Raw genomic sequence first — 24,747 nt, forward strand, 5'->3', positions numbered from 1 at the left:
AAACCAGCCCCGGTGCAGCTTAAAACTCCGTCCTCGTGTCCTGTCACTTGTTACGTGGGCAAAGAGACTGACCACTACCTGGCTACAGCCTCCTGTCAGGTTGGTGTGCAGGGTGAGAAGGTCCCATCTGAGCCTTCTTTTCTCCAGGCTCAGCTCCTCCATAGAACATGTGGCGCAGACCCTTCCCCAGCTCCATTCCCCTTTGTCAGACACACTGCAGCCCCGCAGTGTCCTTCCAGTGGACACACTGCACCCCAATATCCTTCCAATGGACACACTGCACCCCGATACCCTCCCAGTGGACACACTCCAGCCCTTCAATGTCCTTCCAGTGGACACACAGCATCCCAACCCCCTTCCAGTGGACACACAGCAGCACCCCCAGTGTTCTCCCCGAACTGAGGGGCCCAGAACTGGTCAGGGCACTCGGGGCACGGGCTCTGCACTGCGGAGAAGGGAGACAATCCAATCCTTTTCCTTCCCGTCCCTCGCTGGCCCCGATCCTGCCCGGGAATGCCCGGGACAGAGGGATCGGCGGGCGGGGCGGGGCCAACACAGAGGGGCGGAGCCAGTGTTGTTATGGGGAGTGGCTAAACATGAAAATGAGCTAAATTTACATATTTATGGGCGTGGTCTGATCGCCCCGCCCCGCCCGCGCTGTACGCCGGGACCGGAAGTGGCGGCCGCGTGGCGGAGGCAGCATGGCGGCCCCCGGGAGGAGGTGAGCGCGGCGCCGGAGGGGAGCCGGGAGCGGGCCCGGACACGCCGGGATGGGCCTTCCCCTCACACACGTTCCTTTCTCTCCCCTCACACACGCTCCCTTCCCCCCTCACACTCTTTTGTCCCCCGCAGAAAACTGGAGGAGCTGAGCCTGGACGAGTTCCTCGCTGCCGGCTCGGACTCGGAGCATGACGGTGGCTGGGAGGATGAGGAGGATGAGGAGGAGGAAGGCGGCCGGGCCCTTAATGGCACTGCGAGGCAGAGACGGCCGAGCGGGAAGGCGGCCCAGGGGCTGCAGGCACGGCCGGGCAGGTGAGAGGCGCTCAGCCGGCACAAAAGGAGATTTTTCTGCTTTCCACAAGCCCCTGACAGGAGGGGACAGCCCCAGGCGGGGCTCTGCTCCCAGGGAACACCCTCAGTGTCACCAGGGCAGGCTCAGGGGGGACATCAGGAGGAATTTCTCCATGGAAAGGGTGGTCAGGCTTTGGCAGGGGCTGCCCAGGGAAATGGTGTGGTCCCCATCACTGCAGCTACTCTGAGGAACTGAGGAACAGATTTGTGATGGTTTTTTCATGTGTTTCCATCTATCCCACTGCAGTCTGGTATCTTGCTGTCAAGATTTCTTAATCCTTAACAAAATGTTTTTGTCCCAGCCTCAGCAGAGCTCCGAGCAGTTAATGAACAGTTAATGAACCATTTATTCTGTCCCAGCAGGAAGAAGGGAAAGGCGTCAGAGCACAAGGATCAGCTCTCCAGGCTGAAGGACAGAGACCCCGAGTTTTACAAGTTCCTGCAGGAGAACGACCGCAAGCTGCTGGACTTTGACGCCTCGGACAGCTCAGAGGAGGAGGAGGCTCTGCACAGACCCCCTGACACCCTGGAGGTACCTGCTGGCATCACACACCTCAGTGCCACGGGCAGTGTTTGTGTTCCAGTGCCAGCCCTGAGTGATTTGGGCTGGAAAGGGACTTGGAACTCATCCAGCTCGGAGCCCAGGCTGCTCCAAGCCCTGCCCAGCCTGGCCTGGGGCACCTCCAGGGGTGGAGCAGCCCCAGGCTCCCTGTGCCAGCCTCACAGGGAGGATTCGTTCCCCATACCCTGGGCTGTCACCCCATCAGGTGTTTGTTCCATGTGAAGCATCCCTGCTTGGCACAGAGTGCTGGGGCAGCGCTCCCCGTCAGCCCTGCCTGCCTCCCTCCTCAGCAGTGCTCAGTGGGAGCTGGGGCCAGCCAGGGCTCGGAGAAACCTCTCCTCAGCCCCTCCTGCTGCTCTCTCTAGGAAGCCAGTGACGAGGATGAAGATGAAGACGAAGAGCAAGAAAAAGTCAAAAGGAAGAAAGTTTCCCTCATCCATGTGAGCTTGAAGATGGTGGAGGAGTGGAAGAAAGCTGCCCAGGTGAGCAGGGAGTGGGAGCACACAGCACTGGGGGGTTCTCCTCTCTGCCTCTAAAAGGGCCAGCTTGGGGTTTGTTCATCTGCCACAAAGTTTATTCATTTATTTGTTCATGTGGCAGAAAATTTATTTATTTATTTGTTCATCTTGCACGAAATTTATTTATTTATTTGTTCATCCAGTGCAAAAATTATTTCTTCTTATATTCGTTATTTATTTATTTATTGGTTCATCTGGCACAAAATTATTTATTTATTTGTTCATCTTGCTCAAAATTTATTTGTCCATCCAGCACAAAATTTATTTATTTATTTATTGGTCCATCTGGCACAAAATTAATTAATTAATTAATTAATTAATTTATTGGTTCATCTGGCACAAAATTATTTATTTATTTGTTCATCTGACACAAAAATTATTTATTTGTTTGTTTATTTATTGGTTCATCTGGCACAAGATTTATTTATTTATTGGTTCATCTTTCACAAAATTTGTTTGTTAGTTTATCTCGCATAAATTTTATTTATTTATTTATTTATTTACTTACTTATTTATTTGTTTATCTGTTTGTTTGTTCATCTGGCACAAAATTTCTGTCCCCAGCCCCCAGAGCTCTTGTGCCTTCAGCTTGACTTTGGGCTGTACAATTCAAGTGCTGCCATCCCGTATGAGGGGGAAGCTGCAGAAGTGTGGCTCAGAAGAGGCCAGAATGATCAAATTTGGGGTTTTTACCCTCTGGCAGCTCCAGGAGCTTTCTTAGTGCCATATTTAGCAGGATGGAATAGCTGAGGGGAATGAAGCTCAAATTTGAAGGTGCTTGCTGTTGTTTAATTCCTTCACCAGCCTCAGCGATTCAAAGCCAATTTCAGGGGGGGCACTGAGTTTGTTAACCCTGCCCTGATGCCTGAGGATGGAGCTCTGTTTGCCATCAAATTCCCAGTGAATTCCAGTCCCCTGTCCCAGTCAGGAGCTCCAGGAGATCCCTTGCTTCCCTTAACACCCCCTTTTCTTCTCTCCCCAGAGGAATCTCACCCCAAAGCTCTTCCATGAGATCACCCAGGCCTACAAGGCAGCTGTGGCCACCACCAAAGGGGACAGTGGTGGTGACCCCAGCAAGTTCCAGGTGACTGACACTGCAGGTGAGGGAAGGGGAATCATCTGGGGGAGTTGGGATGAGCCCTGGCAGGACTTATTCACCCTTTCAGTGCATCCAGGAGCTTGTCCTGCTCTGCTGCTCTGGGAGCTTTTCCTTCAAGGGTGGCTTTGGTGCTGTTTCCTCGGGGAGGTGGCCCCTGTGCCTGCTGATCTTTGATAAAAAATGGAATATGAGGCAGACTGGGGGTTCTAGAAGGAAATGCACGAGTTCTGCCATGGAAATCACTGGTTTCAGTTCCCCAGGGTCCCCTTTTCCCATGAGGAAAGCCAGAATTCATGGAAAATCACTTACAGTGCTTTCCTGCCTTGTTTCACCCAGTGTTCAACGCCCTGGTGTCCTTCTGTATCCGGGACCTGTTCTACCTCCTGCACAAGCTGCTGCTCCCCAAAGCCCCCAAGAACAAGCTCAAGTGAGTCTGGGGGCTTGGGATGTTCAGGAAAGCTGGGGGGGTTTCCAGAGCTGCCTTTGGACCTGGGGAAGGGATGCCAGCTCATCCAAACACTGAGTGCCTGCTGCTGCTCACAGGGCTCTCCTTTGCTTCCCCCAAGGAAGAAGGAATTGATCTCACTGCTCGTTTTGCTGCTGAAATCTGATTTATTTGGGGTTTTTTTAAAGCTAAACCCAGCTCTTGCTCCTTTCCAGAATGGTTCTCCCTTCCACCAGCCCCCTGTGGGGAAAGCTACGACTGGACATCAAAGTTTATCTTGGCTGTACCATACAGGTAAGAAACATGATCATTTTCTGGTTGTGGGCCACTCTGTGCCTTGCTGGGCTGTTTTGGGGTGAGGCAGGTGGGGTTTGCCCCCATGAGATTTGTGCTCATTGTTTCCCTGGGTTGTTTTGGAATTACTTGGTCCAATTAACAACGTGGAGCTTCAGAGGATGCTTGGGTCAGAATAGGTAAGGCAGTGAAGAAGGGTTGAATTAACATTCTGGCAGCTCTCTCTGTTTTAATTTGTCTGGCAGATTAATATTTAATAGGCTTTAAAGGAGTTTGCATTGTGTGTTCTGCATTCTGCATCATTAATTCAGTTTTTGGTGCTGTGATCTCTGCACTTGAGGCAAACTCTGAGATGTTCTCTTGGTGATCTCACATGAGGCATTTCTGACTATGACAAAGTTCCATCCCACCCATGCAAAATTTCTGGTGTTTCAGAGATGATTTATGGATTATTTCTGGAGGAAACTCCTGCCCCCACTTAATTTTATTTTGAGATTGCTTTGTTAGTATCCCCAAATTGGAATATTAAAAGCAAACCAACACTGATTCTTCAGCACTGAGGGAAGGGATGCCAGGAGTGACAACCAGGAACTGCTGTGCCTCAGCTGGGAGCTGGCACAATGACTTAGCAGAAAGAGCAATTGGATCAGGAGAGCTTTTTGCTTTTTCTTTTTTTTTTCCTCTCAAGCTGTGGTGCCTCTCTCCAGCAGCAGAGCATTGCAGACAGGGAAAAGCTGGGAATGCAGTCCCTGGGAATGCAGTCCCTGGGAGCAATCCCTGCTCCTGGGCTGTCTCCTGAGAGCCCTCAGCCCCAGCCTTCACCACTGTGGGTTTTCTGGCACCATTTCTGAACAAAGTCTTCTCCTTTTGGTGTCCTTGGCCAAGTCTGCTCAGTCCAGAATCCTTGCAGAGCGAGGAGGAGGGTGAGGAGGCAAATTAGCTGTGGACAAAATGCCTGTGCTGCTTCCAGCAGCTGGGGCTGCATCAGGCAGAGCCTCTCAGAGTCACCTGGAGCTCACCTTGACTGGAATCTGGGTTTGCTGCAGTGAGCTGAGCTGGACAAGCTGCACACACACAGGTTTGGTTCCTCACATTTTGTCAGAGCCTTTCCTTGAGGGAGAGGTGACCCAAATACCCAGAGAATTCCACCTTCCCACCCCGAAATCCTGGAGAAATCCAGCGTGCTGCCAGGCAGCTCAGGTGATGTTTCCTTGTGCAGACTGAGGGGCAGTTGGGCCATTCTGGTGTCCTGCACTGCAGAAAATAAAGTGGAGCCCCCATGCCCAGGCTGAGGGACCTGCAGGGCAGCTCTTTCCCCTCTGCCCTGGCCATTCTGGTGTCCTGCACTGCAGATAAATGGGATTTTGCAGTGTCCATGAGGGAGGTGCTGTGTGGTGAGCTCAGGGGCCATGAACCATGCAGGGACAGCACCCTGAGCCCCCATCCCCAGGCTGAGGGACCTGCAGGGCAGCTCTTTCCCCTCTGCCCTGGCCATTTTGGTGTCCTGCACTGCAGATAAAGTGCAGCCCCCAGTCCCAGGCTGAGGGACCTGCAGGGCAGCTCTCACCCCCTGCTCCTGCCCTGATCCAGCTGTTGGGTTTGTGTGAGCTCCTTCCTGGCCGAGCAGTGTTGGGAACCAGTGAAATTCAGCTGGCACAGGAGGGTGACAGCCCTGCCTGCCAACTGGGGGTGTTTCTCTCTCCTCCACAGCTGCTGTCCTGCCTGACAGAGGCCTCAGTGGGTGCAGCAGTCCTGCAGCACGTGAACTCCACAGTCCCATACTACCTGTCCTTCCCCAAGCAGTGCCGGGCCCTGCTCAAGGTAAGGGCGCAGCTGGGATGTGCCATTGGCCTCTGAGGTGCTTTTCCCTCCTTCAGCTGAGCATTTGTGGTGTTTGGGCTGCATCCCCTGGCAGGCAGTCCCCTGTAGAGTTCCCTGCTTTGCTGCTGTTCCTGCAGAGCGTTCCTGCCTCTCTGCAGGTGCCACGGGGTGATGCCAGGCTGAGGTGGCTGTGGGGGTGGCTCTGTTTGATGCTGCTGCTCCCCAGGGAGGTGTTTTGGGAAGCTGCTTCCTCCTCCCAGATGGAGGGATCGCTGCCAGGCCCTGGGAATGCCTGTGCTGGGGGTGGAATATTTCTGTGGCAGCTCAGTCTCAGCTGCTGAGCGTGAGCAGCAGCACAGGAGGTGTGGGGGACACAGGGGCAGCAGGGTGGCATCGACTGCAAACTGCAGCTCTGCAAGCAGCCAGGGAGCCTTTGGTGCTGGAGATGGCTGGAGTCAGGCAGGGCTGGAGGCTGGCACACCTCCCAGCTGCTGCAGGCGTTTCTGAGAGGGCTCTTCCAGCCCTGCACTGAGCCCCTCTGTGCTGGGCTCTTCACTGGTGCAGCTGAGCTGGCTGGTTGTGGGGGCACCAGGTGCTCCTGAGGGAGATGGAGTCACTCAGGAGAGTTCAAATGTGTGTTTAACCACACAAATGAAAGCTGAGTATTGTTTAGAGGTGCTGGTTTTGGACAGGTTCCTTTATTGACCATGGAAACATCAGCCTGGGCTGTGTGTGTGGTGTCCCAGCCAGAGTGTGAGGACAGGAGGGCTGCCAGTGACTGACTGACAGCACATTGTGTCACCTCTGTGTCACCTCTGCTGGGAAGGACAGAGGTTCAGGCGTGTGTGTGGCCAGCCAGGAGCTCTGTGTGCCTTCACTCACCTGTCTGTGTGGTTTGTCCCAGCAAACCATCACTCTGTGGAGCACAGGGGAGGAGACAGTCAGGGTCCTGGCCTTCCTGGTGCTGAACAAGATCTGCAGGCACAAGAAGGAGGTTTACCTCAGCCCCCTGCTCAAGGTAAGCCTGGCTTTGCTGAGCTCTGCGCCTTTTCTTCCTCAGGTTGTGTGCAAATACCTCAGAGCCTTGAGCTGCAGCTGAGCAGGTGCAGGAGGTGATGCAGGCAGCCTGCAGAGAGCCAAACAGGGCAGAAATTCTGTGCGCTCAGGGGGATTCCTGCTTCCCACTGCTGGCAGCCTCCAGAGACCCAAAGAGGGCAGAAATTCTGTGCGCTCAGGAGGATTCCTGCTTCCCACTGCTGGCAGCCTCCAGAGATCCAAAGAGGGCAGAAATTCTGTCAGGTCAGGGTGGTTCCTGCTTCCCAGTGCTGCCCTTGCTGCTGGGGGTACAGAGACTGAGCAGGGGGGTCTCTGGTGTTGATGAATCTGCATCCCCAGGTTCCTGGGTGCTGCCATCCTCCTGAGCTGCTCTGGCCTTCCAGCTGGGTGCCCAGGTGTATTTTCCTGCCTGCCACAGTGGCACTGAGCAGGAGAGCTGTGCCCAGCCATCCCCAGGTGTCCAGCCCCTCCTGCAGCCTTGTCCCCTTGCTGCCAAGCAGTGCTGGGCACATGGCCAAGCCAAACTCCTGTCTCCCCTGCAGAAGGGACAGGCTGGCTTACTCCTTTCTGTGATCAGAGCAGCACTTCAGCCATGGTTTGGTGTTAAATATAAGCAAAACCTTACAGAAGAAAGGCCTTGTAAAACCTAGTTTAGGCCTTACTAAGACAGTATGAGTATTCTGATGGGAACTTACCTAGTTAAGCTAGCCTGACGAGTTCCCATAAGAATAAAATCCTATAACAGTGAAAATGTGCTTATTCTCCAAGGCTGTAACTGTTAACAGCACCTGTAAAAACTGTCCTGAATCATTGAAAGAAAAATGCAAACAATATCTAGAAAGAGACACAAGCATGCAACCACCTAGTGAAGTGAGCAATCAGACAAGGTAACAGCTGGTTACCAACCAATTAGAATTAGGAACAATAGTTATAGAAAACTGTGTAAATTCAGGCTATGCTTTATATTTTTTATTTATATTAAATATTATTTATACATATTATTTATTTTAAATGCTTTGTATTTATTATTTATATTAAATAATAATATATGTATTATTTCTATGAATACATTAAATATCTATAATTAATTTTCTTCTTAATTTATAATTAGTTCACTTCTTTCACTGCTTGAAGAAGAGTGTGCCTCATCAGTCTCTAACCTGAGCTCACAGTGACAGTTTGGTCACACTGGGAGGGGCAGAGGAGTCCCTGAATGCTTTTTACTCCTATTTTACACGCTGCTTTCTCATCCTCTTCCCCTGGCAGCAAATGTACATTGCCTTTGTGAAGAACTCCAGGTTCACCTCTCCCAACGTGCTGCCCATGATCAACTTCATGCAGAGGACACTGACGGAGATGCTGGCCCTGGACAGCGCCACGTCCTACCAGCACAGCTTCATCTACATCCGCCAGCTGGCCATCCACCTGCGCAGCGCCATGACCCTCAGGAAGAAGGTGGGCACCCTCCTCATCTTCATCCTCATCCTCATCCTCCTGGGGCTCCCTGCAGCGGGGCTGGGCACAGGTACAGGTGTAAAGAAGGGATTTATTGCTGGGCACCCTGCTCATCCTCATCCTCCTGGGGCTCCCTGCAGCGGGGCTGGGCACAGTTACTGCATAAACAGGGGATCTGTTGCTGGGCACCCTCCTCATCTTCATCCTCATCCTCCTGGGGCTCCCTGCAGCAGGGCTGGGCACAGTTACTGCATAAACAGGGGATCTGTTGCTGGGCACCCTCCTCATCTTCATCCTCATCCTCCTGGGGCTCCCTGCAGCGGGGCTGGGCACAGGTACAGGCGTAAAGAGGGGATTTATGACATGGCCGTGGCAGGATAGACCACGGGCAGGACAGGAGCCCGAGGGAGGCTCTGTTAGTGCTGAGGAAGAAATGGCACATTGTAAGCAGAATATATCACAGTGTACAGCAGCCTCTGGTGTGAAACAAGCAGGTAAAGCACATATGGGTAGGGTTATGGAAACCACAAAGCGCAGAGCTCCAGGCACACTGCAGCTGCAGAAGGCATCCCAAGGGGAACACAAAACTGCCACAACATGGCTGTCTCTGTGGCTTTTTCCTTGCAACTAGCCCTAGGCTGGTTTTACAGCTCTTCCTAGGCCACCCTGGGGTGTTGCAGCTCCCCAGCAAATTCTGGGGCATTTAATGGACTTAACAAAGCAGCTCAGAGCATTGGGAGCAGCCCTGGTTTCAGGCACCTCCAGTGTGACCTGGGAAGTCTGAGTCAGATTGCTAATCCTGGATTTTGTCCTGTTTAGCAAAACAGACCCCACAGATTAATTGCTGAGCTGCCCCCAAACAGGGCAGGGTTGGTGCCCAGCTAAATCTCCTGGCCTGTCAGACATGGGGATAAATAAGCAGAGATAAATGAAGTCTGGGCTTCAGATCCCCTAATTGGATTGCGCTGGCTCCTTACACCCTCAGTTGTGGCCCAGACAAGGAGTAAATCCATTTGATTTCACAGCTGGGGGGTCTCGTGGCCCTTCAGATGGGCATGGCACCACCAGAGTGTCCAAATGCAAGCACTAAGCCTGTCTGAATGGGCAGGGATGGTGCTGGAAGGTGATTACCAGAGCAGATTGCTCGTCTGCTCTGTGCAGGAGGAGCTGAGAAAATCTTTGTGGTGCATCCCAGTGACCTGGGGAGAGCTGGCACAGCCCTGCCACGTCCAGCTGTGCCTTGGCTCAGGGCCCTGCTGCAAGGCTTGGCCCAGTGGCTGCAGTTAAACATTCTGTGCCTGTCTCAGGACTGTGCATCATCCTGCTGCTCCATGCAGGAGAGATCAGCTGGGCCTTGGAAATCTGGGAAAAACCACAAATGGGGGCTGAGGCACCTTGTGAGTGCAGTCTGCTGGTTTGGGCAATACCTGCAGAGCTGCAGGACTGAGGGAAGGGTTTCCTTCAGGGAATCCTGCTCCAGCTGGGCTTTTATATTTTATTATTATTCAGGATTCCCCAGAAGTGCTGGGCTGATATTTGCTGCATTGCTCAGCTCAGGATTCCCCAAAAGTGCTGTTTGATCCTTTCTCCAGTGCTCAGCTCAGGTTCCCTGTCCCTGGCCAATCCCAGTCCCTGCTGGGAGGTTGGGAACTTTTCCTTCTCAAAGCAGCCCCACTTAGCACAGCAGCCTGTTTTTATTCACTTTATTTCCTTCAGGCACTGGTACCAGTGAATTTGCTGCCCTGGGGATGGCAGCTCCAGCGTTGTTATTCCTCCCTGGGCAGGGAGCAGAGTGAGCACCCTTCAAATGCCACATTTTCACTTTTCTGCCTTTATTTTTCCTGCAGGAGAACTTCCAGTCAGTCTACAACTGGCAGTACATCCACTGCCTGTACTTCTGGTGTCGAGTTCTCAGCACCATCCACCCCAGTGAGGTCATGGAGCCCCTCATCTACCCCTTGACACAGGTCATCATTGGCTGCATCAAGTGAGTGGGGTTCCTCGTTCTTTTTGCTTGGCTTTGGTGTGTTATTTGGTGTTATGTGGGTTATTCTTTCTTCTTTATACAAGAGAAGTCTCAGCCTGAATAACCTGGGCAGATTATCCTTGTGACTGCAAGGAAAATGATCCAGAAAATCCTCACCTGCAGCTCTGTAAATGCATTCAGAAGCTGCATTTTTGGTGCCTGTTTGTTGGGACTGGAAGAAGTGGGCCACAGTTGTTGTTTTCAGGGTGTCTGCTGAGAATTCCCTCCTCACGTCAGCTCAGATGGATGAAATGTTTGTGCTCTGAGGTGCCTGTTAACATTAGCATTGAGGGAATTTGGGGATCTCTGGTGATCTCCCAAATCCTGTTAGCTCTGCTAACCAGATTCTCAGCTCTAAAGCCAGCTCTGGAGGAGCTCCCCACGGTGATGGAGATAAGCAGATTTAAACGATCAGATAAGAGGATGCAAACATCCCCCTGGCACCCCCCTGCTCTGGGATGGATCCAGGCACCTCCCTGCCTGTCCTGCAGATCACCCAGGGGCTGGGGCTGGGGCAGGGCATGGGGTGAGGCCCAGCAGGGTTTGAGCAGCTTGGCATGAGCTGCAGGAACTGCCTGGTGAGGCTTTGGGGGTTTGGGGTCACCTCACTGTGCCCTTCCAGGAGCTGAAGGAGCTGCAAGGGAGATGGAGACAGGATTTCCAAAGGATGGAGGGACAGGACACAGGGAGTGGCTCCAAACTGAGAGAGGGGGCTTCAGATGAGAGAGCAGGAAAAAATCCCTGCTCCTGAGAGTGGGCAGGCCCTGGAATGGATGTCCCAGAGCAGCTGGGGCTGTCCCACCCCTGGCAGTGCCCAAGGCCAGGCCGGACAGGGCTTGGAGCAGCCTGGGACAGTGCAAGGTGTCCCTGCCATGGCACTGGATCAGCTTTAGGTCCCTTCCAACCCAAACCATTCCCTGATTCTGTGATTCCAGCCTTGGGAAAACAGAGTCAGATCCCACCTGGATCCCCTCGGAGCCAGGCTGGGCTGTGGAGGAGGCAGAGTGGCAGCTCTGGGGGCTGTGGCTCCATGGGACAGGCACTGTGTTTTTATTTAATATTTTTATTATTTTTATTTGAATTTAATTTTATTTATTATATTTATTTTTATTTATTTTTATTTACTAATTTTATTCTCTTTATTTACTATTTTATTTCTTTTTATTTAATACTTTAAAATTGTTTTCATTTAATATTTTATTTTTATTTAATATTTTTATTTTAATTTAGTTGTATTTAATTTTTTATTTTTATTTACTATTTACTGTTTATTCTTTTTATTTAATGGTTTAATATTTTTATTATAGTTTTATTTAATATATTTATTTTTATTTATTTTTATTTAATATTCTTATTATTTTTAATATTTTTATTATTTAAATTTTGTTTAATATATTTATTTTTATTAGTTTTATTTAATATTTTAAATTTTAATTTTATTTAATATTTTAAATTTTATTTAACATTTTTATTTCTTTTTATTTCATAATTTTTTTATTTATTTAATATGCTAAAATTTATTCTTATTCAATATTTTAATTATTTTTTATTTTTATTTAAGATTTTTAATTTTTATTTCTTTTTATTTCTCTGGTTTTGCTGCCCAGGCTGGTGCCAACGTCTCGGTTCTACCCCCTGCGCATGCACTGCATCCGTGCCCTCACGCTGCTGTCGCAGAGCACCAGGACCTTCATCCCCGTGCTGCCCTTCATCCTGGAGGTGGGTTGGTGCCTGCTGCACGCCCTCAGCAGCAGCTCTGGGCTCCCACTCCCTCAGAGCCCTGGCAGGCAGCACCACAATTGCTGAGGAAAAAGAAAACGGAAACTGGAATTCAGCTTTTACAGTGTGGGAGCTGTGCCTGGAGCAGCCGGGCGCAGCATGGCCCCCCAGGCACAGGGGGAATTCAGAGCTGCAGGAATTCCCCAGCCCCGTGCTGCTGCTGTGGTCATCTCTGGTGAGGGCACAGTGGTTCCTGACTGCAGACAGTGGGAAATGGAAGGAAAAAACACTTCAAGAATGAAAAAAACTTACACATATCTTCCTGAAGGAGGCCTGGGAGCTGAGAAAATGGAATTGCTGCGTCCCAGCTCCCTGCCCACTCCCCACGTGGCAACTGGGAGTGCCAGAAATCCCTGAATCCCTCTCCTTCCTGCCTGTCCTGCCCTCAGTCTGCCTGTGGTTTCCTGGTGAGGTTCTGTGGCCCCTGGTCCCTCATTATCCCCTCCCAGCCTGCCCCCAGGGTTCCTGGACATCAGTGAGGCCGTGCCCGGCCTGGCTGCAGCCCTCAGCGTGGGAGCCACACTTCCTCCCTGCCCTGAGGCCCTGCCACCTCCTGGGCACTGCCAGCGCCCCTGGCTGCCCTCCCCTGCCTGCCTGGAGGGTGCCAGGGAGCCCCAGAGGCTGACCTGGGGATCGATAGCTGTGTTTGGGCCACAGAAATAACTGTGCGTAACGTGGTTTGTGCCATCGATCCCCCAGGCAGGGCCTCTTTGTTTGCACTCCTGTCCCTCCCTCCCAGAGAACCTGGATTGACAAATAAAATGTCGGGAATCAATAGCAGCCTCCTGCTCCTGTGGCCTGGGGGCACTGCTGTGACCTGAGCAGCCTCTGCCTCCTGGCAGCCTCCCTGTGCTGCATCCCCTCCGCGGGGATGGGCTGCTGGTGCATGTGCTGCTGCTGCTCACAGGCAGGGAAATGGTTCCCTGCTCTCGAGGGCAGTCCCAGAGTGTTTGGGCACTGGAGAGAGGAGCTGGGGCTGCTGCAGGGCGTGGGTGAGCAGGACGGGCTCCTCACCCCTCTCTGGGTGCCAGCAGATGTCATCAGCTGGTGGCTTTTTTATGTTTAAATGACATTGGAGCCTCCCCTGATGGCCACATGGGACCTTGCTTCAGACCAGTGGTTGGATCAGGTGTCCTGGGACAGTGATTTCAGTGACAGTAGCGAATTTGGTGTGAACATCACTTTGTGTTGCTTTGGAACTCTCCTCACCTTCAGGGACAGCTCCAAACCCCACTCCAGCTCTGGGGTGCAGCCTCTGACCGTGACAAAGTGGGGCTGAGGAGCAAACCCCAGCTTCCTGCGCCCTTGCTTGTGTTGGTTTCCTCTTCACACCCCAGCACCTTGCACAGCCAGGGCTCCACAGCCTCAGGTGGGGCTTTGTTTGCTCCTTCCCTGTCCCTGCCTGGGATATTTGGGAATGCTGTGGGGCAGTGAGCAGGAATTGGGGTTCCTGGATTGTTTTCTTGGCTCTGCCACCACCTGCCTGCCCTTGGCTGGGTTGTGTGCTGGTTGATTTGTGCTGTGATCACCTTTACACTCTTTTTTTATTTTTTTTTTTCTCTCCCAGGTTTTCCAGCAAGTGGATTTCAACAAGAAGCCAGGACGGATGAGTTCCAAGCCCATCAACTTTGCTGTGATCCTGAAACTCTCCAATGCCAACCTGCAGGAAAAGGCCTTCAGGGTGAGTGGGACCTGGGCTCCCTGTGACAAGGAATGTGCCCCATGTCCCTGTCCCCAGAGGCTGGACACGCCTTTCCCAGGCTGGGTTTGGGTGCTGTAGGAGTTCTGAGGGGTTCAGGTCGTACCCAGTCCCGTGATTTGTGTTTCTCCTGCTCAGGATGGGCTCATTGACCAGCTCTATGACCTGCTGCTGGAGTATCTGCATGGCCAAGCCCACAGCATTGGCTTCCCAGAGCTGGTTCTGCCCACTGTCATCCAGGTAAGGGGGCAGGCACTTTGGGGGTGCCATGAGTGTGCACAGGGTGGGATGAATGATTTAAACTAACAGTGACCTCAGGATGGCCCTCAGAATGAGAGGAGAGCCATTTACCTGTGCTTAATTTTTATTTTAATTTTTATTTGTGTTTTGGGGAAGAACAGAGGCATCCCATCCAGTTAGGCTGGAGGCAGGGGAAGGTGCTCTGGAGTTTGCCATCTGTTGGGAGCCAGAGGCTGCAGAACTGCTCTGGGATGGGGCTGGGATGGTGAAGTCAGCTGAGTTCTTGGGCGTTCAGAGCTGCTGCTGTGGGGTCTGGGAGCAGAACCTGCTCTGAGCCCCAGCTTTTCCTTGTGCTCAGCCTCCCCGAGGTGCTCTCCACAAGATGGCAATCTTCCCTGCCAGTCTGGCCTTCCCAATCTTTCCCTTCCCAATCTTCCCTTCCCAATCTCTCCTTCCAGTCTTCCCTTCCCCAGTCTTCCCTCCCTTCTCAGGCTCCCTCACCTGGAGCTGCAGACAGCCCAGCTCAGTGTGCCACTGTTGGGATGTGATCCCTCATTCCCTCTGCTTTTACCTCAGGACTGGCTGCTGTCACATCCTCTGTGGGGACACGAACCTGTGCTTGTCCTGCTGTGTGCCACCAGCCCCTGCACACCTTGGGGTGTCCCTGGTGCTGGGGGAGCCCTGGCTGTGCCCCACAGGCTGTTTGGGGAGCAGAACTCTGCATCCCTGCTGAGAGCTGGCATCTGTCAGGGGCTGGCATGTGCCAGGCTCTTGGCTGTGTGCCCCGGGCTGGCACAGGGCTGCCATGGCTGCTGGGAGCTGGCAGCCCCTGTGTGAGCAGCCAGAGCAGCTCCTGAGCCTGTGGCTGTGCCTGTCCCCCCTGTTGGCAGCCCTGTGCTGCAGCCAGCAGCTCTGGGAGCTGTGCAGGGCATTCCTGCATTCCTGCCTGCAGCAGGAGCTGTGCAGGGCATTGCATTGCTGCATCCCTGCATTGCTGCATCCCTGCATTGCTGCATTCCTGCCTGGCTGCTCTGCCCACAGCCCCGGGGTGTCTGCCAGGCTGGGGCTGCCCTTGGCTCCCAAAAGCTGCCTGGGGAGAGCATTTTCTGCTGGAGAGCTTCCATCCATGTGTGCCCAGCCTGCCTCCCTCCCTGCTGGGCTGCTCCAGCTGGCAGGGGCTGTGTCCCTCCTCCTCCTCCTCCTCCTCCTCCTCCTCCTCCTCCTCTGCTCTGGGGGGAGCTGGGCTGAGCTTCCCAGGCTCTGCTTCCCAAATTCTCTGCTGCAAGGCAGGAGAGCCAGTGGGGATGGGAGGCACTTCAAAGCTGCTGCTGCTGCTGCTGGCCCAGGGCTGACCCGTGGGGTCTCTGCCTGCAGGGGCTGGGGGAAGAGCCCCTGCCCTGCCCTGCCCTGCCCTGCCAGCAGCTCTCCTGCTGCTGCTGTCCCCAGCCCTGTCCCCAGGGCAATGTCCCTGTGCGAGCAGGGAGCTGCGCAGGGTTTGGCTCCCCTGCAGCACTTCCAGTCAGAGCAGCCGGGGTTTTGCTCTGGGGTTTTGCTCTGTGGTGTTTCAGGCTGGCACTGGGACAGAAGCAGCCCCAGCAATGACAGGGCTGGGCTGGGAAGCCTCAGTGCCATGTGCACAGACACACGTGGGTGTGCTGAGCGCTTCGCTCTGCTGAGATCCCCTTGCTCCATTTGGCAGAGCAGGGAAAAGCACACACAGACCCTGCTTCTCCCCTCTCTGTCCTTTGTCCTCTTTTACTGCCCTGGTTGTGTCCCTGCCTCTCCAGCCAGGGCTGAGATCTCGTTGGGTTCCATTAATTTCCGTGGCAGCCAGGGGTGGGACTGTGAGGGGAGCAGGGATGGAGCAGGGGCCGTGCAGGGATGGAGCAGGTGCTGTGCAGGGATGGAGCAGGGATGGAGCAGGGATGGAGCAGGGGCCGTGCAGGGATGGAGCAGGGATGGAGCAGGGGCCGTGCAGGGATGGAGCAGGGGCCGTGCAGGGATGGAGCAGGGATGGAGCAGGGGCTGTGCAGGGATGGAGCAGGGGCCGTGCAGGGATGGAGCAGGGATGGAGCAGGGGCTGTGCAGGGATGGAGCAGGGGCCGTGCAGGGATGGAGCAGGGATGGAGCAGGGGCCGTGCAGGGATGGAGCAGGGGCCGTGCAGGGATGGAGCAGGGATGGAGCAGGGGCTGTGCAGGGATGGAGCAGGGGCCGTGCAGGGATGGAGCAGGGATGGAGCAGGGGCTGTGCAGGGATGGAGCAGGGGCCGTGCAGGGATGGAGCAGGGGCCGTGCAGGGATGGAGCAGGGATGGAGCAGGGGCCGTGCAGGGAGCACACAGCTCCAGAGTGCCATGGCAGAGCCCAGAGTGCTGCAGGATTTCTGGTGACACTTTTGCAAGGGAAGAAAAGTGATAGTGGATGTGGCAGCGGATGGAATGGATCTGGGGCTGCAGCTGGGGGATCAAGGGAGATAAATCCAATGACAAATGCATCTCTCAGTGGAGATAAATAGGCAGCACCTATAAAAAATAAATATTTTAGGAGGGGAGGGTGAGGGCAGGACAGGCTTCAGCAGCAGAGGAATTGTGTTGATGGTTTCTTTGTGCTTTGGGGGAGGCAGGGAAGGTCTGGCTCTCAATTCCCATTTTTCTGGGCTGGTGCTGTGCTGGCAGCTGGGGTGTGCTGGAGGGACAGGGACAAGGCTCCCTGCCATGGCTTCAGTTCTTCCTGTCCCTTTCCTCCTGCAGCTGAAATCCTTCCTGAAGGAGTGCAAGGTGGCCAACTACTGCAGGCCCATGAGGCAGCTGCTGGAGAAGCTGCAGGAGAACTCAGCCCACATCTGCAGCAGGAGGCAGAGAGTGACCTTTGGGGTGGCCAGCACGGCTGCTGTGGTGAGCATGGGGACAGCATGGGGACAGCATGGGGACAAGGGACGGACACTTTTCCACTTCAGTTTTTGGCTCCCTGTGTGTCCCTGCGGTGCCCAGGCCTGGGGGCAGTTCCCAGTGCCACCACTCCTGACCCAGGAGCTGGGAAAATGGGGTTGGGAAAGGGTCCCCACCGTGTGCCCCTGGCTGCCCGTGCTGGCTGGAAACAGCCTGGAAACCCTTGGAATGTGTGTGTGTGTGTCCTTTGCCCACAGGAGCAGTGGGAGAAGCAGCTGAAGGAGGAGGGCACGCCCCTGAGCAGGTACTACACACAGTGGAAGAAGCTGAGGGAGAAGGAGATCCAGCTGGAGATCAGTGGCAAGGAAAGGGTGAGCAGCAAACCCTGGGTGTGACCCTGGGGACAGCCAGGGAACGGGGTGCTGGGATAGGGGACAGCAATGGGGACAGGGGGACAGCCTGGGAATGGGGACAGGGGCTGGGGGACAGCAGAGGGGACAGCACAGCCTGGGAATGGGGACAGGGACAGCCCAGAGTGGGGCCAAGCTCCTGCCCCAGACTGGCCCTGCTGCTGTGGTGGGACATTGCCCTGCTGTTGGAGCAGCTCTCTGCAGATTTGGGGGTTTTTTCCTGTTCAGAAAGGCAGATTTGGGGGTCTTTTTCCTGTTAAGAAAGGCAGATTTAAGGGTTTTTTTCTGTACAGAGAGAGGCAGATTTGGGGTTTGCTCTGTTCAGAAAAAATCAGATTTGGGGTTTGCTCTGCAGAGGCACATTTGGGGTTTGCTCTCAGCAGACAGAGGCACATTTGGGGTTTGCTCTGTTCAGAGAGGATTTGCGATGCAGAGAGACAGATTTGGGGTTTGCTGTGTTCAAAGAGAAGCAGATTTGGGGTTTGCTGTGCTGCAGGCTGCCCTGCAGCCCCGCTGGTGAATGGGGCTGTTGTGTGCCTCGGTGGGGACTGGTGCCTTAATGATGCAGCTTTGTGAGCCCCAGCAGGAGAGGGAACACCATGAGGCCCATTAGGGCTGGGAAAATCCATGTCCCATTAGCAGCCATTGGGGAAGAAAGGCAATAACAGGAGAAAAAGAAAGCCAGCCTGGCTGGGAGCTGCAGCCTGCCTCAGACAGCAGCTCTGACCCTGCCTGCCCATTCCATTTGCTTTTCCCAATGCTTTTTAATGGGATGGGGACTAATCAGCTTGGTGAGACCCTGCAGATAGCAGCCCTCTAGCTGGGGATTAAAAGGCTGGCCCCCTAATTAGCTAATTAGTGTTTGTGTGTGATGAGCACAGGGCTGTGGGCTGTGCCAGTGCAGGTCTCAGTCCTCTGGGGCCACTGCAGAGCACGCTGGGTTAATTTTGTGCCCATCCTGAGGGGTCTCAGAATGGGGGAGTGGCACAGCTCAGCCAGCACCAGGTCGTGTTTGATGTGCTCAGGTTGTGCCGATGTCCCCCAGAGCTGCCTTTGCAAATGGGGATTTTTCCCTGTGGGAATGTGGAACCCCCAGCTGGCAAACCCCTGCTGCCAGGACAGGAGCCTGCCTTGTGCCCCAGAAATGGGGGGAACGATGGAAATGATGGGAATTGTGGAAAATGCTTTCACCCCTTGGTGGGGCTGCAGCATAACCCGCCTGGGGCTGTCCCATCCCTGCACGGTGCAGGGCCAGGCTGGAGGAGGCTCTGGGCAGTGCAAGGGGGCCCTGCCATGGAGCTGGGGGAGATTTGGGGTCCTTTCCTGCCCACACCATCCTGGGGCGCTCTGACCAGCCTGGGGTGGATGCCAGCCGTGGGGGCAGGTGAGAGCAGCACTTTGGCAGTGCCTCTGTCCATTTTGCTATCCAAATCTCCTCCTTGGCGCCTCTGGGCTGGTTGGTTTTTAAAGCCAGCCCTGAGCTGCTCCCAGCACAGACAGGGAGGAGCAGAGGCCTCTCCCCTGTGGCAGGAAGAGCAGGGGGAGGATGATGATGATTTAAAATGAGGCCCCTGCGGTGGTGGAGGGTGATTTATTCCCTTCCCTGCCATCCCTGCTGGGCAGTGCTCAGCCCCAGGATCAATATGGCCCAGCTGGGGACCATAACCCTGAGCAGGCTGGGGGAGATGGCTGGAATTGGCTGCAGGAGCAAAGCCGCAGCTCCATCTCCTGCCCCTGTGTCTGTTCTGGCTGCTGGGGGTGGCTGTGCTCAGCCTGGAGAGGCTTTGGGGTGCTCTGGGGGTGCCAGGGGCAGCAGATGAGTGCTGAGCGTTTCCAGGCCAGCCCTGGTGTGTGCTGGTGCCCCAGTGCCTCCCAGGAGGGGTGAGCAGCCAGGCAGGCTGAGCTCTCAGAGCAGTGGGGTTTCATTTGCGTTCTGATTGTCTCTGCCCTGCTGGCCTGAGCCCTTGCAGGTAAATCCTGCCCCTAATCCCCCTCCGGAGAGGTGTAAAGAGCACCGGGGTGGTGTCAATGGAGGGGAGTTAATGGCATCGATGTTGGCTGCCTGCTCCAGGGGCCCCGGGCCCATCCATCTCCTGCAGGGCATGGATGCAGCCCTTGAGCATCCCCAGCGCCTGGAACGCTGAAATCTGCACCCAAACCCAGGGGGTGGCTCAGGATCTGCTGCTCCTGAGGTGCCCCGTGGACGGATATCCTCATCCTCATCCTCATCCCTGCTGGGCTGCCAGCCCTGCATGTTCCAAGAGCTAAGGCAGTTTGTGAGGGCAGGATCATTGCAGAGCAGAGCTCTGTGAGCCTCCCTCACCCCTGGGACCCTCACAAGTCTGGCTGGCAGCTCACAGCCCCAGCTGCTCTGGGCAGAGCCAAGTTCTGCCTCTAAACACAGCCTTTGGCACTCAACAGCACAAGTGAGGGCTGCTCCTACGCTGGGGTTTGTTTGCTTTCCAGCTTGAAGACTTGAACTTCCCAGAAATCAAACGCAGGAGGCCGGATGAGAGAAAGGAGGAGGATAAGAAGGAATTCAAGGATCTCTTTGAGCTGGACAGTGACTCTGAGGAGGAGAATGGTGGATTCTCTGTGAAAGGTACAGGGCTGGGGCTGGGCTTGCCTTCTCCTTGTCCACAATCCCCTTTTCCTTGTCCACAATTCCAGTTTCCTTGTCCACAGCTCCTTTTTCCTTGTCCACAGTCCCCTTTTTCCTTGTCCACAGTCCCATTTTCCCTTTCCACAATCCCTGAGCAGGTTCTGTGCATGGCAGGGGCTCCCACCAGCACGGGGACCTTTGCTCCTGTCCTTGCTGCAATTCTGATTAATTTCTTTTATCATTCATGTTATCCTGCCTGATGCTCCCAAGGAGCCCAGAAATCCCGGAGAGCAGGGGCTGGTGTCACCTGGCTGTGACCACGAGAGGGCCACAGGAAATTGTGCAGCCTGCCTAGAAGCTGAGCACAGAGTTTGGGATGAATCTGGGAGTTCCCTGGGGTTTGGGATGTCCTGGGTGTGTGAGAAGAGCAGGAAGGGAGGGAGGGGAATCTGCAGCCCCTCCTTGGTGCTGTGGATCCAGGGGAGGCTCCTGCTCTCCTGTTTCCAGCAGGATTTCTGGCAGAAAGGGAAAGCTGGGAATTGGGAATGGCTCAGGAGGAGGTGCTGGGCCCCTGCAGCACAGGGAAGTGCCTTTGGGGGGATGTCAGTGAGAAATGAGGAGAAATCTGCCCTTGGGTGAGTCTTCCCTCCCTCACCTGTGCTGCTGCTCGTGTTCACTCACACCCTGAACCCCTGCAGGGAAGGGCACGGCCTCAGATGACAGCTCAGAAGCCAGCAGCAAGGAGTTTGGGGAGGAGGATGATGATGAAGAAGGAAATTACGAGGTGGAGGAGGACGAGGAGGAAGAGCTGGAAGAGGACAGCGAGGCAGAGGGTGAGTGGGGAGTTCCTGACAGCACCAGGGCTTTCTGTCCTGCAGGGTGCCAGGAGGGGCTGCACGGACCCTGAGGGCAGAGCTGGCAGCCCTGAGCTGCAGGGAGCAAGGGGTTAAATGCACACAGACCCTGCAGGTGCCACCCCAGGGTGCCCTCACCCTTCACCTGGGGCACAGGGGCACGGGGTAACCCTTTCCTTGCTGGAGAGCTCCCAAATTTCCCTTGGTGTTCCAGCCCCACTGGGGCACTTTGGCCTCCTGTTCCTGGGGAACTCTGGGCTCTTGTTCCTGGGGCACTTTGGGCTCCTGTGTCTGCCCCAGGGGGGGCACTTTGGGCTCCTGTTCCTGCCCCTGTGGGGCACTTTGGGCTCCTGTGCCCCCCAGGCACAGCTGCTGTGCCCAGCCCTGCAGGGCTCTCCAGGATGAGTTAATGAGTGCCTGGCATTAATTAGTGACCCCTGGCAGGCAGGCAGGCAGGCAGGATCCCTGACCCTGTGTCTCTCCCCAGCAGAGGAAGGCAGGGAAGGAGCCCAGCGTGCCCAGGGTGCCCAGCAGAGGAGGAGCTGCCCCCAGGGCCTGTCCCGCTCGGACCTGCAGCAGCTGGCACAGGGAGGGGAGGACCTGGTGCAGGACCTGGAGTTTTCTGATGAGGACTGAGCAGCCCAGCCCTGTCCAGCCCGAGCCCTGCAGCACCTGGAGCTCAGCTGGGACCAGCCCCACATCCACAGCCTGGACTTTGCAGCTCAACTTGGACTTCTCCAGCTTTTTCTACCAGTTCTGCTTTTGGTACCAATAAACCCGAGGCCGAGTCAAGGCCAGTACAAACTGCTCAGCAGAGGGAATAAAACCCCATTAAAATCTGCTTTCAATAGCACAGGGTTCACTTCCAGCTCCTGCTGAGTGAGCTGAGCAAGGGCAGGGTGAGGGTTTGTCCAAGGTTCCCCCTCTCTGCCCCAGCAGCCACCCCAGATTCAGCTCTGGGGCCATCCCCGAACCCTCCTGCTGCCCAGAGTGCCTTAAGGACTGCAGAGACTCCACCAGAGCTTTGCAGCTTCCCTGGAAGCCCTGATCAGTTCAGGCTGCTCCAAGTGTGCTGCAGAAGGAAACTTTCAATTAAAGTTTCTTGGGTTAGGGACGTGCAGGCGTGAAGGAATAAGGAAAGGCAAAATTGATAATTTAGGAATCACTGCCCAGGTGAGAACTGCACCATTTTAACTGTAAAAAAAAAAAAATCACTTTGTAGAGGATTTTAACTTACCTGTCATTCCCAAAGAGAAAGGAATTCCCTTTTTCTCCTGGCTCTAACTTGGCTGCCTTGTGCCAGCTGGGAGCCAAGCCTGGATGGGATTCCAGGCAGGAATGTGGAAAGGAAGGACAGAGACTGCTTCGGTAAAGCCAGGTACCATCTGTAAATTAAGTGTTTTTCTTTTTTATTTAAATTGATTGCTGGAAAGCATTTTTATCGTGATGTGATGGATAATGAATTTTTTTTTCCTTTTTTTACAATATAAAGAAGCTAAAGTACCACCAAAGCTATTCTGTAAGAAAAACGGCAGCACGTGCAACGTTTAAACAAAAAACAAACCCAAAAATAAAAAGGGGATGGGGGGGAGGAGAGGGAGAGAGAGAAAAGTACCACATGTGATTGTTGCTCACAACTGTACAAGTCACAGGAGGTCACCCCCAGCAGTTCCCAGCTCATTCACAGTAGTAAAAACTCTGCCCATTGCTTCAGCCTGGCCCCCTCCCTGCAGCCAGGGCTGGGGGGGCAGGGGTCTGTCTGGTGGGCCACAGCAGCCAGATGTGCACTGAGCCACCTCTGGAACCAGCAGCCAGGTGTGCACTGAGCCACCTCTGGAGCAAGGCTGCACACACAGGAGCCTCCTCCCCCAGAGCAGCTGCTGCTCCTGGACCCGACCATCCCAGGGGAAATCCATCCACCCCTGCAGGGCTGGGGCACGGGCACCGTCCCCTCTCTGGGCACTGCCAGGCCCCTGTGCCAGGGCAGGGTGGCTCTGTACCATCCGCACGAAGTAAACATGGACGGGAACTTGCCTTCTGTCCTTTTGTTTTTTGTCTCTTTTTTTTTTTGTCTTTTTATCCTTTTTGTCTGTCTTTGGTATTGTTTTCAAAGTTGCTAGAGATGCATAGAACACCTGAATGAGGACGTGAGCCCGGTTGCAGGGAGGAGGAGAGCTTGGCTGGGGTGCCCGTGGATGGGATTGTTCGCTCCAGGTACCGGGGCAGCAGCAGAGCCCCTTCCCCTCCCCGTGGAGGCACAGCCCGGGTTCCCAAGGCAGAGAGCAGCCTGTCCGTGCCTCCTGTGCAGGGCTCTGCAGCTCCACCGAGCAGCGTGGAAGGGACGGCAACGCTGCCTCCATCCTCCAGCATCCTTCTCTTCACTTGGCGTCGTCCCACGACAACATCTTTGGATCATTTTCCTTCCTTCCCTTTCAATCTTTTTTTTTTTTTTTTTTTGACAGTTCAGAAATCTCCGTGGTTCTTCTTTTATTTTCCCCAAACAAATAAAAAAAAAAGCAAACGCATCCAAAATAAAAAACCACCCAAAAGAGACCGTTCCTGCGGTGGGGGCGCTGGCCCCGTTAGGACGGGGGCTTGGTGGTGTCGCCGAGCAGGGCGGCGTTGCCGTTCTCCTGCTTCGGGGAGCCCCGGCTGGGCGCGGCGCCGCCGAAGGGCGAGGCCACGCTGCCGGTGGAGGCCGGGCGGAGCTCGCCCGGGGCCGCCTCCCGCTCCGGGGGCCGCAGCCCCGGCGGCTGCAGCGGCAGCGCCAGCGGGAACCCGGCCATGCACAGCACCCGGCCCAGGCGCTTGGCCACCTGCGGGAAACGGGGAAACAGTGAGGGTGGGAGACCAGGGGTGTGCAGGGCGCCAGGGCTGCTGCTGAGAGAAGAGTTCAAACAGCCCTGGCTGTGACACCTTGGAGCACCCGGGGACGGTGCTAAGTGTCCCCCCATGGCAGGGCTGGCATGGATGGGATTGATGCTCTATGGAGCAATCCCATCCCAGTGCCCCTGAAAACCAGAGCAGGGACGGTTTCCTCCTCTCCTCTCCTCTCGGATTCTGTCCTGCAGCCCTGCTCCTGTTCCTGGGCACTGCCGGAGCCCAGGGCTGCCCTGGTGTGCTGGGACAGCCCAGCTGAGGGGCCCGGGCTCATCCCTGCCCTCTTACCCATGGACACTTCACAGGGCGCTGCTCTCCCTCTGCCCAGGGCACAGCACTGCAGGAATTGCTCTTCAAAGGGCCAAGGCAGGGAGGGAAAACAAAACTGCTGAACCTCTCCCTGCTGCAGCAGCTCCTGCCTCCCTCCCAGCACCTCCACAGCTGCTTCCCATTTGAGCTTAACCAAAACCAGGGGCTGCTGCTGGACCCAGACAAGTGGGACATTATTCAGGGAGCAGCATCGGGGCTCTGCTCCCCCCGTCCAACTCCCAGCCCTGCCTGGTTATACAACTTTAAACGCTATTGAAATTGAAGGCGTTTTTCAAGCTCGTATCTCACATTCCCCCCGCCCCAAGCCCCATCTCCGAGCTGTTCAGGGCTCTCTTGTTTTTTAAGGAACATAAGAGTTTTATTTCCTCCTGAATTAACCCACGGGGAACAATTGCCCACAGACCCTTTTTACGAGCCCCCTCATAAACAGGGAGGGCTGCAGGGAAAGCACTAAAGTCTCTCATTGTTTGTTCCAAGGCAGCACGAGCAGCGTGGGCTGGGGAGCCGTGCCAGGGCTGGCACTGCCACAGCCCTGCAGGACAATCCCAGGGCACAGCACGGGCAGCAGGGATTGCCCAGCACTCAGAGGGAAAGGATCCAGCAGGGTTTGAGTCCCCCTGAGGGGAGGGGGAATGGAACTGCTGTGGCTGGAACCAGCCCATTTAGAGCTTCCCTGTTATTCCTTCACTGCTTCCCTGTTATTCCCTCACTGCATCCCT

General features: G+C 54.8%; 2 protein-coding genes across 4 annotated transcripts in view; one reads left to right on the forward strand and one right to left on the reverse strand.

Moving 5' to 3' along the window:
• The first annotated feature begins 692 nt into the window (after positions 1–692).
• Positions 693–23,261, forward strand: NOC2L (NOC2 like nucleolar associated transcriptional repressor). 3 transcript variants are annotated; one of them, XM_059487597.1, is made up of 19 exons: positions 693–721; positions 853–1,032; positions 1,435–1,603; positions 1,999–2,115; positions 3,134–3,251; positions 3,587–3,677; positions 3,911–3,989; positions 5,700–5,810; positions 6,715–6,828; positions 8,133–8,321; positions 10,169–10,308; positions 11,955–12,066; positions 13,694–13,807; positions 13,964–14,065; positions 16,815–16,958; positions 17,210–17,323; positions 19,829–19,964; positions 20,663–20,797; positions 21,306–23,261. In XM_059487597.1, exons 1-19 carry the CDS (start codon positions 702–704, stop codon positions 21,452–21,454), a joined length of 2,334 nt encoding a protein of 777 aa, XP_059343580.1. In that variant the 5' UTR covers positions 693–701; the 3' UTR covers positions 21,455–23,261. The 3 variants fall into 3 exon arrangements, with proteins under 3 accessions (XP_059343580.1, XP_059343579.1, XP_059343582.1); XM_059487596.1 differs by having other exon boundaries at positions 1,432–1,603; positions 21,309–23,260; XM_059487599.1 differs by having other exon boundaries at positions 21,309–23,260.
• The window catches only part of SAMD11 (sterile alpha motif domain containing 11), a 64,993-nt gene continuing 62,450 nt past the window's right edge, over positions 22,205–24,747 (reverse strand). Inside the window, exon 14 of the mRNA XM_059487595.1 lies at positions 22,205–23,634. Coding sequence (XP_059343578.1) covers positions 23,401–23,634 — 234 coding nt within the window. The 3' untranslated portion in view covers positions 22,205–23,400. The remainder of the gene's footprint in view (positions 23,635–24,747) is intronic.

Source organism: Ammospiza nelsoni, chromosome 22 (genome assembly GCF_027579445.1).
Source record: "Ammospiza nelsoni isolate bAmmNel1 chromosome 22, bAmmNel1.pri, whole genome shotgun sequence".
Taxonomy (NCBI): Eukaryota; Metazoa; Chordata; class Aves; order Passeriformes; family Passerellidae; genus Ammospiza; species Ammospiza nelsoni.

Excerpts from the sequence above, each read along its gene's own strand:
- NOC2L (XM_059487597.1), top strand. The coding sequence starts at position 702 with ATGGCGGCCCCCGGGAGGAG. Across the intron at positions 10,309-11,954 it reads GTCATCATTGGCTGCATCAA|GCTGGTGCCAACGTCTCGGT; the intron begins GTGAGTGGGGTT and ends TTTGCTGCCCAG. Across the intron at positions 12,067-13,693 it reads TGCTGCCCTTCATCCTGGAG|GTTTTCCAGCAAGTGGATTT; the intron begins GTGGGTTGGTGC and ends TTTCTCTCCCAG.